This window comes from Oncorhynchus masou, chromosome 23, assembly GCF_036934945.1.
Source record: "Oncorhynchus masou masou isolate Uvic2021 chromosome 23, UVic_Omas_1.1, whole genome shotgun sequence".
Taxonomy (NCBI): domain Eukaryota; kingdom Metazoa; phylum Chordata; class Actinopteri; order Salmoniformes; family Salmonidae; genus Oncorhynchus; species Oncorhynchus masou.
In genome coordinates, this window is record NC_088234.1 from 41,003,123 (window position 1) to 41,017,328 (window position 14,206).

A 14,206-nucleotide genomic window follows, 5' to 3' on the forward strand; every position below is an offset into this window, starting at 1 on the left:
TATTGGATTAATAAATATTGTAAGACTCCAACTATCTGCATCTGGGTCTCGTCTTGTGTCATGATAAATATAGTTTATATTTGCAGATTCTTCAAAGTAGCCACCCTTTGTCTTGATGACAGCTTTGCACACTCTTGGCATTCTCTCACCCAGCTTCACCTGGAATGCTTTTCCAACAGTCTTGAAGGAGTTCCCACATATTCTGAGCACTTGTAGGCTGCTTTTCCTTCACTCTGCGGTCCGACTCATCTCAAACCATCTCAATTTGGTTGAGGTCGGGGGACTGTGGAGGCCAGGTCATCTGATGCAGCACTCCATCACTATAATTATTGGTAAAATAGACCTTACACAACCTAGAGGTGTGTTGGGTCATTGTCCTGTTGAAAAACAAATAATCATCCCACTAAGCCCAAACCAGATGGGATGGTGTGTTGCTGCAGCTGCGGTAGCCATGCTGGTTAAGTGTTCCTTGAATTCTAAATAAATCACAGACAGTGTCACCAGCAAAGCACCCCCACACCATAACACCTCCTCCTTTACGGTGGGAAATGCACATGCAGAGATTATCGATTCACCTACACCACTTCTCACAAAGACACAGCAGTTGGAAACAAAAATCTTCAATTTGGACTAAAGACCAAACAACAAATTTCCACAGGTCTAATGTCCATTGCTCGTGTTTCTTGGCCCAAGTAAGATTCTTCTTATTGGTGTCCTTTAGTAGTGGTTTGTTTGCAGGAATTCAACCATGAAGGCCTGATTCTCCTCTGAACAGTTGGTGTTGAAATGTTTCTGTTACTTGAACTCTGTGAAGCATTTATCTGGGCTCTAGGTCTTCCTTTCCTGTGGCAGTCCTCATGAGAGCCAGTTTCATCATAGCGCTTTATGGTTTTTGCGACTGCACTTGAAGAACAAAAGTTGTTGAAATGTTCTGTATTGACTGACCTTCATGTCTTAAAGTAATGTTGGACTGTTGTTTCTCTTTGCTTATTTGAGCTGTTCTTGCCATAATATGGACTTGGTCTTTTACCAGAATAGGGCTATTTTCTGTATACCCCTCCTACTTTGTCACAACACAACTGATTGGCTCAAACACATTAAGAAGGAAAGAAATTCCACAAATTTTAAGAAGGCACACCTGTTAATTGAAATGCATTCCAGGTTACTACCTCATGAAGCTGGTTGAGAGAAGGGTAGCTCCCTGCTCTCTACTCTTTAAATGTTTTACCAATGACCTGCCACTGGCATTAAACAAAGCATGTGTGTCCATGTATGCTGACGATTCAATCATATATGCATCAGCAAGCACAGCTAATGAAGTCACTGAAACCCTTTAAAGAGTTGCAGTCTGTTTTGGAATGAGCGGCCAGTAATAAACCGGTCTTGAACATTCCTTAAGTTCTAGACCTCAGCTGAATCTGGTAATGAATGGTGTGGCTGTTGAACAAGTTTAGGAGACTAAATTACTTGGCGTTAATTTAGATTGTAAACTGTCATGGTCAAAACATATAAATTCAATGGTTGTAAAGATGGTGAGAGGTCTGGCCGTAATAAAGAGATGCTCTGTTTTTTTTGACACCACACTCCAAAAAGCAAGTTCTGCAGACTATAGTTTTGTCTAATCTTGATGATTGTCCAGTCATGTGGTCCAGTGTTGCAAGGAAATACCTAGTTAAGCTGCAGCTGTCCCAGAACAGAGAAGCACGTTTTGCTATTAATTGGAATCAGAGGGCTGATGTAAATACTATGCTGCCAGTCTCTCTTAGCTAAGAGTTGAGGAGAGACTGACTGCATCACTTCTTCTTTTTATAAGAAACATTAATGTGTTGAAAATCCCAAATTGTTTGCATAGTCAACTAACACACAGCTCTGACACACACACTTATCCCAACAGACATGCCACCAGGGGTATTTTCACAGTCCCCAAATCCAGAGCAAATTCAAGAAAGTGTACAGTAGAGACCTAATTGCATGGAACTTTCTTCCATCTCATATTGCTCAAAAAAACAGCGAACCTGGTTTTAATAAACAGATAAACCAACACCTCGTGACACAACGCCTCTCCCCTATTTGACCTAGATAGTTTGTGTGTATGCATTCATATAGAGGCTACGTGTGCCTTTAATTTTTTTTATCTAGTTCTGTCTTTGAGCTGTTCTTGTCTATTGATGTTCTGTATTATGTCATTCTGTATTATGTGTCATGTTTTGTGTGGACCCCAGGAAGAGTAGCTGCTGCTTTTGCAACATCTAATGGGGATCCTAATAAAATAACAAAAGGCAAAAGGTGGCTTTTTGAAGGATCTCAAATATAAACTATATTTTGATTTGTTTAACACTTTTTCGGTTACTACATGTGTTATTTCATAGTTTTACTCTACAATGTAGAAAATAGTAAAAATAAAGAAAAACCCTTGAATGAGTAGGTGTTCTTAAACTTTTGAAGGAAGTGTATATATTTGCAAACAAATGTATGGGGGATTGGAAGTGATGCAGGCAATTACATTGATGGAAGCTACAATCTATCTGCAGTAATAAAGCTGATCTACCCCTTAAATTTAGAAAATGTTGTTTCTGACATTTTCGGACTACTAAACAATCATTGATTTAGAACCATGGAGAGTTACCGCAAGTCGCAAACAAAACAGTCCTATACCTGTGAGTTAAGTTTCAAACAAGCCTTTCCATTGCTCCCAGGGAATGTCAGGATCGCCTGGGTGAAGCAGAAATGAGTCTGGAGGAGGCAGAGAGATTGTGGGAATGACAGGTGGATGAAGAATGATACTTAGTTTTCTAGAAACGGCTCGGATTTATTAGCCACAACTCGAAGATCCTCACATTCGTGAACTAGCATAACAACAGCTGTTTAGCCAAGGTACAGTGGCTCCAGTAGAACATCTACGGTGAGTCAAAAGGAGCACAACAATAACTCCCAGGGGCTACATAACAATGTTATATTCAATGGTTGCCTCAAGTTTGCATGTGGTGGCCTTATCGGTATGTGCTTTTAGCCAACTTGTTCAACTATATCATTGTCGATGATAGTCAGAGGAGTTTGCTACTGCACATACAGATCTGAGACCAGACTACAGTAACAGAGAACCAACACAACGATATTTTCTGAGGATGACGTTAGATTGCACTCACTTTTCATGAACAGACTCTCTAAAACCATGAGCCATTTACGTGTTTATATATTTGAACAATGCCATGTGTGAAACCCATTAAGATGAATTAAAACTTTGTGAAATTTGACTTTACTCATAAAAACACTATTGTTCAAAATCTATGCGTGGGATATGGATAAAATGTGACAAATTCCATCAGAGTAAATATGGTTTAATAAATGAATTAGCTTCATAAATAATGTCTGTAATGACATTTTAGGGGACAATAAGCCTGAGCGTTGTCAGGAAATAGTTGATGTATGAGTTTCATGCCTCAGCGGTTCCTCAAAATGAATAGGCTTGGGAAGATAGCTGGGGCCAGCAACCAGCCTATTTCCTAGAATTATCTACTTGTTGTCAATTTGCACAGTGGAATTACACATGCAAATTGAACTGCCTGCACAAACACCACTTGGAGATGATAAAAACAAATTAACAAAGGCTATAGAAGGAAGATTTATTTCACTGGCTAACCCAGGTCAAGCAATACATGTATTTGATGATTGTGTGTACCCAATTTTGGTGTAATTATATCAGCAAATTATTCTTTGTAATCTTATAATTTTCCCACCACCTTCTCCTTACACACAAAATTAGCTTCCTCCGTATCCTTGCAGAAAACAATTCTTCTTAATACCCTGTCGGATAACACTGCATAATCAGATTTGCGCCTCATATTTTTCAGTTTTAGATACAACGTTCAAAGTGGCTGACTGCTATGTGTGGAAGGTCAAAGGTTAGGTGATAAAGTATAACTGACTGGCTAACGGCACACACACGGATCCATATAGGGTAAGTCAAAATATGAAAATATATATAATCGCCTCTTAACATCATCCCTCATCTTTGGCAGGAAATGATGAATCCCTGGACCTCCACGTTTGCTATTAGATATCTCATTTACTTTGTACACACAGTGCTAATCTGCACTAATGAATTCTGCCACCCCAAGCCAGATCGAGATTACTTAAAATTATTACCACTTCCACAGATATGCCTTTCCTCATTTGAGGCTCAATTTGGTGAGCTCGCAAAAACAGTCTGTCACACTAAGATACTAATAATTAGGGGTTTAAGATGATTAGTTTATCTCTCTGCACTTACAGTACTGCTGCCTCTTATCCACCATGGCCAAAACTTAATAAGAGACTCCAAGTTTAAAACAGCCAACTCCAAATTACCAAGAAATTATGGAAATAATGAGCTGGAGTACATGCCAAGGAGAGAGAGAGACAGCTCAGAGAGACAATAATTCAACTGTGAAATAGAACACAAAGTCTGGTAATCAATACAAAATAATTCAAGCTTCTACTGCCACCATGTTATTAAATAATATTTACCCTGACTTTGTGGTTCCTCGTTTACCTTCAGAGTTCACCCTGCTTTTTTTCATTGCATTGTCACATAAGTAATTCAATGGGTAATAATTCTCAGTGAGTGATAGCAGCTAATGGTAGCATATTTAAGGGGATAACAGAGATTTCACATTTTCAGAATGACATTTTAATATACTAGGATAGCATAAGCCCTATCAACCTGGTTTATTTTGCATATTACATTTCTATTTAAAGTGGAGTAGAGAATATTTCCCACAAAGGGCGCAGGGAGGTCAAGGAGATTACTGAATCATTCACCTTTGTTTTGATTGAGGGTCACCTTTAAGGAAGATCTGGGTCAGTAGTTGTGACTTTCACCCTGTTATATGCATATTTGGACATCTGTAAACAATAATGTTCGCTGTCTAGCAATCAATATAGTCCAGAGAGGATATGCACACATTTATTGTTGTCAGCCACATCCTTCCATACTATAGAAACAAACATCGTAGGCAACATTTTTCATATAGACATAATTCATGTAGATTATTGGTTTGGCAATCACTTGCAACTAAAAAAGACTGATGTGATTTACTGAATTAGCAATTTAAGGGTAGATGTTCCTTTGCCAATGCCAAGGGCTATACAAGATTTGCATGCTAATCATTCTAATGATAATGCAATGCCTTCAGCTGTTTGAATAAATTGTGAACCATTGGTCACAAAATAAAATACTTATCTTCCTGAGAACATGGCATAAATAACAGATTTACTTGCCAGTTGTAACAAACCACTTATCTACGATTACTAACACTGTATAACTTCCTTGGCAATACTGTTGGCTGAATCTAAATTATTTTTACCTGAATTTCTAGATCGGGAAAGCCAAATAGTTATTAGCCTTATTGGCAAACCAGTGAGTGTAGCTTATGCTTTTGTTAAACAGTCAAAAATCGGAATAGAATAAACCCAGTGTCTTAAACATAGTGTAGGCTGCTGCAACTCGCTGTTGGCTGGGCTCCCCGCTTGTGCCATCAAACCCCTGCAACTTATCCAGAACGCTGCAGCCCACCTGTGTTCAACCTTCCCAAGTTCTCCCACCTCACCCTGCTCTTCCGCCCATTCCACTGGCTTCCAGTCGAAGCTCGCATTCACTACAAGACCATGGTACTTGTCTACGGAGCAGCAAGAGGAACTGTCCCTCCCTACTTTTAGGCTATGGTCAAACCCTACGCTCCAACCCGAGCACTCCTTTCCGCCACCTCTGGCCTCTCAGCCCAGTCGAAGCTCTTCTCTGTCCTGGCACCCCAATGGTGGAACCAGCTTCCCCCTAAATTTAGGACAGCAGAGTCCCTGCCCATCTTCAGAAAACATCTGAAACCCTGACTCTTCACCCTATCATCTGAACCCTCCCCCCAATAAATAAATAAATAAATAAATTAGGCCTTTTGTGAACTAACACTCACACTTTCCTTTTTTTCCACCTTACTAGCTCTGACTTTGCTGACAGATACTTTATTGAGGAAAATGTACTTACTATGACTGTGATATGTGGTTGTCCCACCTTGCTATCTTAATTTGAATACACTAACTGTAAGTCACTTTGGATATGAGCATCTGCTAAACTACTTTAAAAAAAATGTTATGTACTGACCTTTTGAAAAACACAATAGCAGCAAATGTCTTTTAAAATCATGGAGTACCAACACATTTATGGTGGTTGTCGTCTTTTAAAACTAATCATCGAATACCAACACATTTATGGTGGTTATCTCCCTATAATTGTGTTAATTCTGAGAGGGACAATCGTTCAACATCTCAGCAATAATCTGAGTGGCGCAGCGCGACTGTTATAAAGACGACCTGAAACGCAACCATCGGCTTTAGTGCAGCGATAGAACAGTTTTCATTGGTAGAGACTATATTGTTTTTCCCAATCGGAGTAGTTGTTTTGCAAGAGTCACAATGTCCACCAGGAAGTGAAAATGTTTACAACGCTTCAAGTAGTTTTCGATGCATTTTTAAAATATCAGTTTGACTAACACGTTTTATAAACCGAGTTGCTGTTGATTTGCCATTCTCAAGATGTATAGCGGACTTTTACCGAAAGGTCTGAGCGATGCAGAAATTAGTTCAGATGATGAGGACGACCAAGGACAACGTGTAATTGCAAATCAAGAAAAAACGTTAGCCTCCAACAAATGTGCAGTTGGACTTTCGCGTGGTCTTAAGGAAAACGTTGGGACACTTGTAGACACAAGTTCTTCTCATACACAGCCCGTCGTAGAACATGACAAGTCGTTGGACTGCTTACCCGGGGTTTCCGAGGAGAAGTGGCAAGTATGTCACACGTTATGCTTCCTAGTCAGGTGTTGCATATCAAGCAAACATTAGCTAGCTAGCTAGCTAGCTAGTTAGCGATGTTGCCTATATACTCTATAGCATCCCCTACTACTTTTGGATAGGCAGTCCATAAATGATGAAACCTGCATGGAAAACAATAACGTGTTATAACAAAATGGCTGCATTGCTTGGCTATACCACTTATTCCCGTTTCCCAGGATCAGCGCCACTTTCAAAAAGCAAGTCCAATGTGGATAAGCTACTCATCGTTGTAAAGCTACATTGTATGTTTTTCTACCATATGCACATTACACACAATTCATGCTGAAAGGGAGATTTTCATGGTTCGGGTAAATGCTGTTGTTGCATACATTGTTGTTGCTTAAATGAATGGTTACACTTCATGTTCCTTTAGAGATTTAAAGAGCTACAGAAGAAAAAAGATGAGATTAAGAAGATGAAGCTCCCAAAAAAAAGACAGCGGGGAAAACGACGACATAAGAAAGGTCAATTGCACTTCTTTTTAACCACTGAAAAGATAACGATCTTTGCCCTGGTCAGATGTAACCGACTTGACCTATCCCAGGAATAATGGAAATGGGAAAAGAAGAGTTCATCCTGTGTCCAAATTCTAAGTGTCACATGACCCTAACGTTAGTGTTTTTGTTAAAGTGCTGTGTTCCTTTGTCCTTGTTAAATTAAAAAATTTATTATAATTGAGTTAGTCTTTTGCCTATAAAAGCTGAACTGGAATGGATCTGAGGGAACATAATTAAGTAATATACAATTCCATTGAAAGTTACTGAAAGAAATAGTCAGCCGGTCTACCTCTTTTCACTGTTTTGGATATGATCACAGTGTATGTTAATATTTCTGAGGTCATGAGTTTTGACACAATACGACGGACTGTAAAATTGGGTGATTTTGGAGTTTACAAGATTCATTTCTTTGTGTTTCATGTCACTAAACAGATGATGAATCAGGGACTAAGAACATGGAATCAAACAATGAAAGGTAACGTAGACCTAAATGTATCACAAAATCTGTTCAAACATAGTTCTATACAGTAATCCACTAACTACTAAAGAGTCTTCAAAGGCTTTGTCCCGATTTTCCACCATTCTCCCAAAAGTGCGCATTAGAGCTTGCACACTTTCTTGCACGGAAACTCCCTCCAGCCAATGCTTAGGCTACACCAATCCTATGCTTTAAATCCATGACAGGGAGTGTCCAAGTGCACACTTATGGAAAAGGGTGGAGAATCGGGACATAGCCTTGTTATTGGTGTAGGCCTAACTGAAAGCCTATTCTACCCGGGCATTCCAAAAATTTGATTGGTACTTAGCACCCATTTATAGCCTTAACATATGCTGTAGTCTTGTTCTGAACCGATAATAAACATGAACACTCTTTCTTCTTCGCCAGAGAGCCTCAAGCTGAGCATGACAAGCATTGGGATGGGCTGACGCAGTACTTTGGCATCAATGATAGATTTCAACCCCCTGCCTGTTACAAGCCTGCTCCCAAGGTAAAACTAATGTCTGCCTGTGTCTAATGCCATCAAGTTATGGCAAAAGCATTGAACATGTTCTGTCTTTCCATATCCATGCGTGTGTAACTTCTTATTGTTTTATTAAATATGACAGGCGGCTGAAGAGGTTTCTAGACTCAAACCTGACATTGTGTAAAATATAAAAGATTGTGTTACATTTTAATGATGAGATTACCTTAATCTTGACATTGGGATGATTCTCCATTCCACTTTTTTTTGGTTGAGATTAAAGTAAGATGTAGATTTGCTCTAGAGAGAAGTGTCTGTACTGAATGTCTATACAGATACCTGACAGCTCCTGCTCACAATGTTACTGTATGTGGAAAGCTCAGAGTGCACTCAGTACATAACATAGGCTACTCAACATGTGAGAGGCTAATTGTCAGACCCATGGATCTAGCCTACATGGATATGACTCTAGTCTACATAGCATCTAGTCTACTCTAGTCTACTCTAGTCTACATAGCATTAGCCTACATTTTGATGAAAAGGTGTATAGAAAATGGCATCACAGACACTTGCCTGCTTTTGTTTTAGTGTCTCAGCCTTGCGTCTTTGTGAAGGAAAGTGCATGTGAATAGCTGTTTGTGTGTGTCCTAATAATAACCCTAATAAGAAACTCTTGGACAAATGAGTTAATTTCTTACTTGAATCCATTTAGAAATACATCTGTGTACTTGATAAATCTGGTGTAATAGAACAAGAAAGAGACATACATATTTTGATATGTAAATTGTCGTGCAAGCAAAATAATATTATATATATATATACTGCTCAAAAAAATAAAGGGAACACTAAAATAACACATCCTAGATCTGAATGAATGAAATATTCTTATTAAATACTTTGTTCTTTACATAGTTGAATGTGCTGACAACAAAATCACACACAAATTATCAATGGAAATCAAATTTATCAACCCATGGAGGTCTGGATTTGGAGTCACACTCAAAATGAAAGTGGAAAACCACACTACAGGCTGATCCAACTTTGATGTAATGTCCTTAAAACAAGTCAAAATGAGGCTCAGTAGTGTGTGTGGCCTCCACGTGCCTGTATGACCTCCCTACAACTCCTGGGCATGCTCCTGATGAGGTGGCGGATGGTCTCCTGAGGGATCTCCTCCCAGACCTGGACTAAAGCATCCGCTAACTCCTGGTCAGTCTGTGGTGCAACGTGGCGTTGGTGGATGGAGCGAGACATGATGTCCCAGATGTGCTCAATTGGATTCAGGTCTGGGGAATGGGCGGGCCAGTCCATAGCATCAATGCCTTCCTCTTGCAGGAACTGCTGACACACTCCAGCCACATGAGGTCTAGCATTGTCTTGCATTAGGAGGAACCCAGGGCCAACTGCACCAGCATATGGTTTCACAAGGGGTCTGAGGATCTCATCTCGGTACCTAATGGCAGTCAGGCTACCTCTGGTGAGCACATGGAGGGCTGTGCGGCCCCCACACCATGACTGACCCACCGCCATGCTGGAGGATGTTGCAGGCAGCAGAACCTTCTCCACGGCGTCTCCAGACTGTCACGTCTGTCACGTGCTCAGTGTGAACCTGCTTTCATCTGTGAAGAGCACAGGGCGCCAGTGGCGAATTTGCCAATCTTGGTGTTCTCTGGCAAATGCCAAACGTCCTGCGTGGTGTTGGGCTGTAAGCACAACCCCCACCTGTGGATGTTGGGCCCTCATACCACCCTCATGGAGTCTGTTTCTGACCGTTTGAGCAGACATATGCACATTTGTGGCCTGCTGGAGGTAATTTTGCAGGGCTCTGGTAGTGCTCCGCCTGCTCCTCCTTGCACAAAGGCGGAGGTAGCGGTCCTGCTGCTGGGCTGTTGCCCTCCTACGGCCTCCTCCACGTCTCCTGATGTACTGGCCTGTCACCTGGTAGCGCCTCCATGCTCTGGACACTACGCTGACAGACACAGCAAACCTTGCCACAGCTCGCATTGATGTGCCATCCTGGATGAGCTGCACTACCTGAGCCACTTGTGTGGGTTGTAGACTCCGTCTCATGCTACCACTAGAGTGAAAGGACCGCCAGCATTCAAAAGTGACCAAAACATCAGCCAGGAAGCATAGGAACTGAGAAGTGGTCTGTGGTTATCACCTGCAGAACCACTCCTTTATTGGGGGTGTCTTGCTAATTGCCTATAATTTCCACCTGTTGTCTATTCCATTTGCACAACAGCATGTGAAATGTATTGTCAATCAGTGTTGCTTCCGAAGTAGACAGTTTGATTTCACAGAAGTGTGATTGACTTGGAGTTACATTGTTGTTTAAGTGTTCCCTTTATTTTTTTGAGCAGTGTATAATAGTGTATACTTTGCCCTAATTCAATTGGAAGTTCTCGTAATGCTTATTTGGAGTGTTATTTAAATTCTGTTTATCTGAAAGAACCATCAAATGTAGTTTTTGCTCTGATTTTGCAGCAAAAACTGTTTACTTTGAATGGATATGATATATTTAACAAGAAGCTCAATTAAATGGAACTTGTGAAGTCAACATAACGAGAAGGCCTTGCTCCTCCATTTTCAAACATTCTCATTTGTGATCAATGTCATTTACATATTGACATTACATTAAAAAATGTTAGGCTTAAGTCAATTACACGCTAGGCATTTAGAATCTATTTGGGTCTTTCTATAAACTACGGTACCAGTGAGAATTTCCTGCGGTGGACAACTTGTTACAGCTGTTGATAAGTCATTGATAATAATCTGTAAAACAATTTCATGTGATTACATTAAGATATAGGGGGGAACATAGCCATGTTCAATCAAATTCATGCTGGTTTGACCAATCGGAATCTATGCTTCAGGACTGTTGTGATCACGCGGACTGGGAAATGTTCCGGGTTGCCTCTGAATAGTGTCAACACACTGACTCTGTGACTTGGTTCATCAGAAAGTCCATAGAGGATGTTGTTCCTACTGTGATGATTAAAACTAATCCAACCAACGTAAGGCAATCAAAGAGGCAAAACGACAGTACAGGGACCAAAGTGGAGTTGCAATTCAATGGCTCAGACACAAGACGCATGTGGCAGAGACTCCAGACAATCATGGATTATAAAGGAAAAGCGAGGCCTCCCGAGTGGCGCAGTGGTCTAAGGCACTGCATCACAGTGCTGGCTGTACCACTAGAGATCCTGGTTCAAGTCCAGGCTCTGTCGCAGCCGGCCACGACCGGGAGACCCGTGGGACTGCGCACAATTGGCCCAGCGTCGTCCGGGTTAGGGGAGGGTTTGGCCGGCAAGGATTTACTTGTCCCATCGCGCACTAGCGACTCCTGTGGTAGGCCCAGGCGCAGTGCATGCTGACATGGTTGCCAGGTGTATAGTGTTTTCTCCTGACACATTGGTGCTTCTGGATTAAGCGGGCATTGTGGTTGTATTTTGGAGGACGCACGGCTCTCGACCTTCGCCTCTCCCGAGTCCGTACGGGAGTTGCAGTGATGGGACAAGACTGTAACTACCAATTGGATACCACGAAAAAGGGGTCAAAAAAATAAATAAAGGGAAAACCAGCCATGTCGCAGACACCAATGCTCATAGCCATGTTCAATCAAATTCATGCTGGTTTGACCAATCGGAATCTATACTTCAGGACTTCGCCCGCTTCGAGGAAAACAACACTTTAGCCGCTAACGTGGGCCCCCGTCGCTCACGAGGACTGTGTGCTCCCGATCTCCGTGACCGACGTGAGTAAGACATTCAAGCATCTTAACCTTCGCAAGGCTGCCGATCCAAACGGTATCCCAAGCCGCGTCCTCTGAAGTGTGCAGACCACCTGGCTGTAGTGTTTACGGACATATTCAATGTCTCCCTATGCCAGTCTTGTCCCCACTTGCTTCAATATGCCCACCATTGTTCCTGTACCCAAGAAAGTGAAAGTAACTTATCTTAATGAGCAGTGTCCCGTATAAGGACCATTTCACCTTACTCGACACCATAGACTCAGTACAATTTGCGTACTGCCCCAACAGATCCACAGATGACGCAATCACCATTACACTGCACACTTCTCAATTCAATCAACATTACAGTGCACAGTTCCCTATCCCACCTGGACAAGAGGAATACCTCAGCGTTCAACACCATAGTGCCCTCCAAGCTCATCTCCAATTCAATCATCAAGTTTTCTGATGACACAACAGTGGTAGGCCTGATTACCAACAGCGGTGAGACAGCCTACAGGGAGGAGGTGAGAGCCCTGGTAGAGTGGTGCCAGAATAACAACCTCTCCCTCAACATTATCAAGACAAAGGAGATGATTGTGGACTACAGCAAAAGCAGGACCGAGCACTCCCCCATTCTCATCGACGGGGCTGTGGTGGAGCAGGTTGAGAGCTTCAAGTTCCTTGGTGTCCACATCACCAACAAACTAGAATGGTCCAAACACACCAAGACAGTCGTGAAGAGGGCACGACAAAGCCTATTCCCCCTCAAGAAACTAAAAAGATTTGGCATGGGCCCTCAGATCCTCAAAAGGTTCTACTGCTGCAACATCGAGAGCATCCTGACTGGTTGCATCACTGCCTGGTACGGAAACGGCTCTGCCTCCGACTGCAAGGCACAACAGAGGGTAGTACGTATGGCCCAGTACTCCACTGGGGCTAAGCTGGCTGCCATCAAGAACCTCTACACCAGGTGGTGTCAGAGGAAGGTCCTAAAAAATTGTCAAAGATCCCAGCCACCCCAGTCATAGACTGTTCTCTCTACTACCGCATGGGTAAGCGATACCGGAACACCAAGTTTAGCACCAAAAGGCTTCTTTAACAGCTTTTACCCCAAGCCATAAGATTCCTGAACAGGTAACCAAATGGCTATCCGGACTACTTGCACCCCCCCCCCCAACCCGTTTTACGCTGCTGCTACGCTCTGTTATTATCTATGCATAGTCACTTTAACTATACATTCATGTACATACTACCTCAATTAGCCCGACTAACCGGTGCCCCCGCACATTGGCTACCAGGACTATCTGCATTGTGTCCCACCACACACAAACCCCTCTTTTACGCAACTGTTACTTTCTGTTTATCATATATGCATAGTCACTTTTTAACCATACCTACATGTACATACTACCTCAATTAGCCTGACTAACCAGTGCCTGTATATAGCCTTGCTACTGTATATAGCCTCGCTACTGTTATTTCTCACTGTATTTTTACTGTTTTTATTTCTTTACTTATCTATTGTTCACCTAATACCTATTTTTTTACTTAAATTCCACTGTTGGTTAGGGCCTATAAGTAAGCAGTTCACTGTACCTGTTGTATTCGGCACACGCAACAAATAAACTTTGATTTGATTGTGTGTTTTGTGTGGGAGTGTTAATATAGTGTGAGTGTGTATAAGGTTGGTTTATAGTCTAGTGTTATTTTATTAGGATCCCCATTAGTTGCTGCAAAAGCAGCAGCTACTCTTACACAGGTCCACACAAAACATGAAACGTTACATAATACAGGACATTAATAGACAAGGACAGAACTACTTCATTTTTTTTAAGGCACATGTAGCCTACATATCAGTACATACACACAAACTGTCTAGGTCAAATAGTTAGTGTGTGTAGGGTCAGTTCAGATAGTCAATTAATGGTACCTGAACTATTTAGCAGTCTGGCTTTTTAGCAGTCTTATGGCTTGTGGGTAGAAGCTGTCCCTGGGCCTGTTGGGTCGAGAGCCGATGGTACGGTTTACTGGACGGTAAAAGAGTGAACAGTCTATGGCTTGGGTGGCTGGAGTGTCTGACACTGCCTCATATAGAGGTCCGGGTGGATGGGAGCTCGGGCCCAGTGATGTAATGGGCTGTCTGC

The 14,206-nt window shown here is 41.9% G+C and overlaps 1 protein-coding gene across 1 annotated transcript in view; it reads left to right on the forward strand.

The window, feature by feature from the left end:
* Positions 1–6,391: 6,391 nt before the first annotated feature.
* Positions 6,392–14,206, forward strand: part of fam204a (family with sequence similarity 204 member A) — a 36,302-nt gene continuing 28,487 nt past the window's right edge. Inside the window, exons 1-4 of the mRNA XM_064932120.1 lie at positions 6,392–6,822; positions 7,241–7,331; positions 7,797–7,839; positions 8,251–8,353. Coding sequence (XP_064788192.1) covers positions 6,568–6,822; positions 7,241–7,331; positions 7,797–7,839; positions 8,251–8,353 — 492 coding nt within the window. The 5' untranslated portion in view covers positions 6,392–6,567. The remainder of the gene's footprint in view (positions 6,823–7,240; positions 7,332–7,796; positions 7,840–8,250; positions 8,354–14,206) is intronic.